Raw genomic sequence first — 3,513 nt, forward strand, 5'->3', positions numbered from 1 at the left:
ATCATGACGTACAGGGTTGGGTCAGCTGAGACTCGTTCAGAGTGGCCAATGTCTTATTTGCATAATTTAAACAGTGAGCAAAATATTAGAAGAGTAATTTGTAATACACACACATAGAATAGAATATATAATACATTAGATGTTTGGTCAGTCCGCAAGTACAAACAACTAAATGCTTCCTTCTTTACAGATTATTTAAAATAAATATATGGAAATAAAACAAGAAATTCAATGGAAATAAAATGCATGAATATAAATGGAAATAAAAAATGTGATAATTGTGAATGTGAGCTGAAGGCCACTATCAATGTGATACCTGAAAATGTGATAATTTGGGATAAATAATGCCACAATATGCAATTTGTTTAAACGCTCTAATTCAAGTAGTGCAGAACAATACCTCAAATATTGAAACTGAGAATACGTATATATATATATATATATATATATATATATATATATACCCATACTTAAACAGATACCAAAACATTGTCAGGCTCGCTGAGGCGGACTGACGGAGGCGGACACAAATGTTAAAACACAAAGATTTTATTTAAATAAAATATAACAAAAACAGAGGCAAACAGACTTGAGGGCAAACATGAAGCAGGGAATAGATGAGGCAAAACGACGGTGGAGGACAACATAACAGAGGACCAAGGACACAAATGACCAACAACCAGGAAGTGAGATGTGGGGATTTAAATACCTAACAAAGACAACGGACACCTGGAACAGAAAATGAAGGGGCAGGATTACAAACAACACTGACCACGAGGAGGAACAAAGGCGGGACAAGGGCAGATACAGGTGCTGGGGACACGACAGGACCGGAAACAAAAGACTGGACTCGGGACAAGACAGGAGACAAAACTGGAGAGCAGACAGGGGACTGAACAGGTGACTAAAAAGGGAACAGGAGAAAGGACTTGGGACTGGAACAGGGACTGGAGAGGACTACACTGGATGGGAGTGGTGACACAGGACTTCACAGGAGATTGAGGTTTCACACTGGACAGGAATTGAGACAAGACTGGGGACTGAACAGGTTTAGGAATGGGAGACAGGACAGAACTAGAGATGGTAGACTGGACAGAGGCATGTGACTGGACAGGGGACAGGATAGGGTGCTGGACTGGTGACGGGACTGAGGCCGGGTACTGGGACTGGACAGGTGACGGAACTGGGATCTGGGAATGGACAGGAAACTTGATGGGAGCAGAGGCTGGAGACAAGACAGGTGACGGGACTGAGGCTGGGTACTGGGACTGGACAGGGGACTGGACAAGACTTGGCAAGGGAATTGGGACCAGAACATTTACGGGGACAGACACAAACACAGTGACTGGAACAGAGACAAAAGCAGACAACGGCACAGGGATGTGGATAGAGACAGGGACTAGAACAGCCACCATCACAGGAACAGGAGCGGCTGCTGAAGCCGCCTGCACAGGAACAGGAGCGTCCGGCTTGGCCATCTGCATGGGAACAGGAGCACCGGTGTTTGCCGCCATCACTGGAACTGAAGCGGCGGAGGTCGCCGCCATGTCGGGAATAGGAGCAGGCCGGGTTCGCCACCTTCACAGGGACAGGAGTGGCCGAGTTGGCCGCCTTCACAGGGACAGGAGCAGTCAGGTTGGCCGCCTTCACAGGGACAGGAGCAGCCAGGTTGGCTGCCTTCACAGGGACAGGATCAGCCAGGTTGGCCGTCTTCACAGGGACAGGAGCGGTGGGTGCCGCCTTCACAGGGACAGGAGCGGTGGGTGCCACCTTCACAGGGACAGGAGCGGTCGGTGTCGTCTTCACAGGAACAGGAGCGGTGGGTGCTGCCTTCACAGGGACAGGAGCGGCTGCTTAAGGCACCTGCACAGGAACAGGAGTGGCTGCTGAAGCCGCCTACACAGGAACAGAAGCGTCTGGCTTAGCCATCTTCGCGGGAACAGGAGTAGTGGAGGTCGCTGCCATCACTGGAAGTGAAGTGGCGTAGGTCGCTGCCATGTCGGGAACAGGAGCGGCCTGGATCGCCATCCTCGCTGGATCCAGAGCGGCCTGGATCACCTCCTTCGTGGGATGGGTAGGCCGCCATCTCAGGGACAAGAGTGGCCGGGTTGGCCGCCATCACAGGGACAGGAGTGACCGGGTTGGCCACCATCACAGGGACAGGAGAGGCCGGGTTGGCCGCCATCACAGGGACAGGAGTGACCGGGTTGGCCACCATCACAGGGACAGGAGAGGCCGTGTTGGCCGCCTTCACAGGGACAGGAGTGGTGGGTGCCGCCTTCACAGGGACAGGAGTGGCTGCTGAAGCCACCATTACAGGAACAGGGACCACCTCCATCACGGGAACTGAAGTGGCGAAGGTTGCCACCATCACGGGAACTGAAGCGGCAGAGGTCGCCACCATCTCAGGAACAGAAGCAGCTGTAGCCGCTGCGGACACTGGAGCAGCAACAGTTAGCAGTCCTGCAACAACGTCCTCAGAGGCAGGGGCTTGTGCTGCTCACAGGGTATGTGCTGGAGCTGTTGAGGGCTTAGAGGGACTGATTGGCACACTCTTGAGGGATTTCTTCAACCATGGATCCCACAGAGGTGCCACCTCCCTTGTCCTGAGGTTGGAGGCTAACAGCCCCTACCCTTAACCACCCCCCAAAAATTTCCCCAGACCTGAGAGGGTATTCTTCCAATGAGGGGGAGATTCCAGCACGTTTCTTTCGCGGGCCCCCCTTCAACTCACGCTGGAGCAGTCACTCTGTCAATAAGTTGCCTCCTCCTAAAGTCGCTGAGCAACTCTGCCATATTCATGCTGGAGCCGGCTACTCCATTTCACAGTTGCCTCCAAAACATACCCCACCGGATCTCTGGGGCCTGTATGGAACGGCATCTGGTGAATAGCACACCTGACAAAAGGATTGTCCGTGTTAGCTGCGTCCTTATGAAGGTTAGTCATTCTGTCAGGCTCGCGTTGCGGACTGACAGAGGCGGATACAAACCCTAAAACACAAAGACTTTTACTTAAAGAAAATAAAAGAAAAATAGAGACAAACAGACTTGAGGGCAAACACGAAGCGGGGAATAGATGAGGCAAAACGACGGTGGAGGACAACAAAACAACAGAAAACCAAGGAAACAAATGACCAACAACCAGGAAGTGAGACATGGGGACTTAAATACCTAACACAGACAATGAACACCTGGAACAGATAATGAAGGGGCAGGATTACAAATAACACTGACGAGGACAAAGTCGGGACAAAGTCGGGACAAGGGCGGAGACATGAACAAATACAAACAGGGCTTAGTGAGCACATGGTGGGGAAAACAGGTGAGAGTACAAGGGCGTGACACATACCAATATAGTTTGAAGATAACAAAACTGGTAAATTTTTGTATTGGTTCAAGAATCTAAATTACTTAATTGGCAATTGGTTAATAACTTGATTTTTACTGTAAAATGAGCATCTCAGTGAGATTTTTTAGAAGAAAGTGCTAAATACTAGACATAAGACATATTAG

The 3,513-nt window shown here is 50.0% G+C and overlaps 1 protein-coding gene across 1 annotated transcript; it reads right to left on the reverse strand.

Annotated features, from left to right (window-relative positions):
- Positions 1-1,921: 1,921 nt before the first annotated feature.
- LOC136674449 (uncharacterized) lies at positions 1,922-2,404 on the reverse strand. The gene has a single exon (XM_066650455.1). It carries the CDS (start codon positions 2,402-2,404, stop codon positions 1,922-1,924), a length of 483 nt encoding a protein of 160 aa, XP_066506552.1.
- Between the last annotated feature and the right edge of the window lie 1,109 nt (positions 2,405-3,513).

This window comes from Hoplias malabaricus, chromosome 18 (genome assembly GCF_029633855.1).
Source record: "Hoplias malabaricus isolate fHopMal1 chromosome 18, fHopMal1.hap1, whole genome shotgun sequence".
Taxonomy (NCBI): Eukaryota; Metazoa; Chordata; class Actinopteri; order Characiformes; family Erythrinidae; genus Hoplias; species Hoplias malabaricus.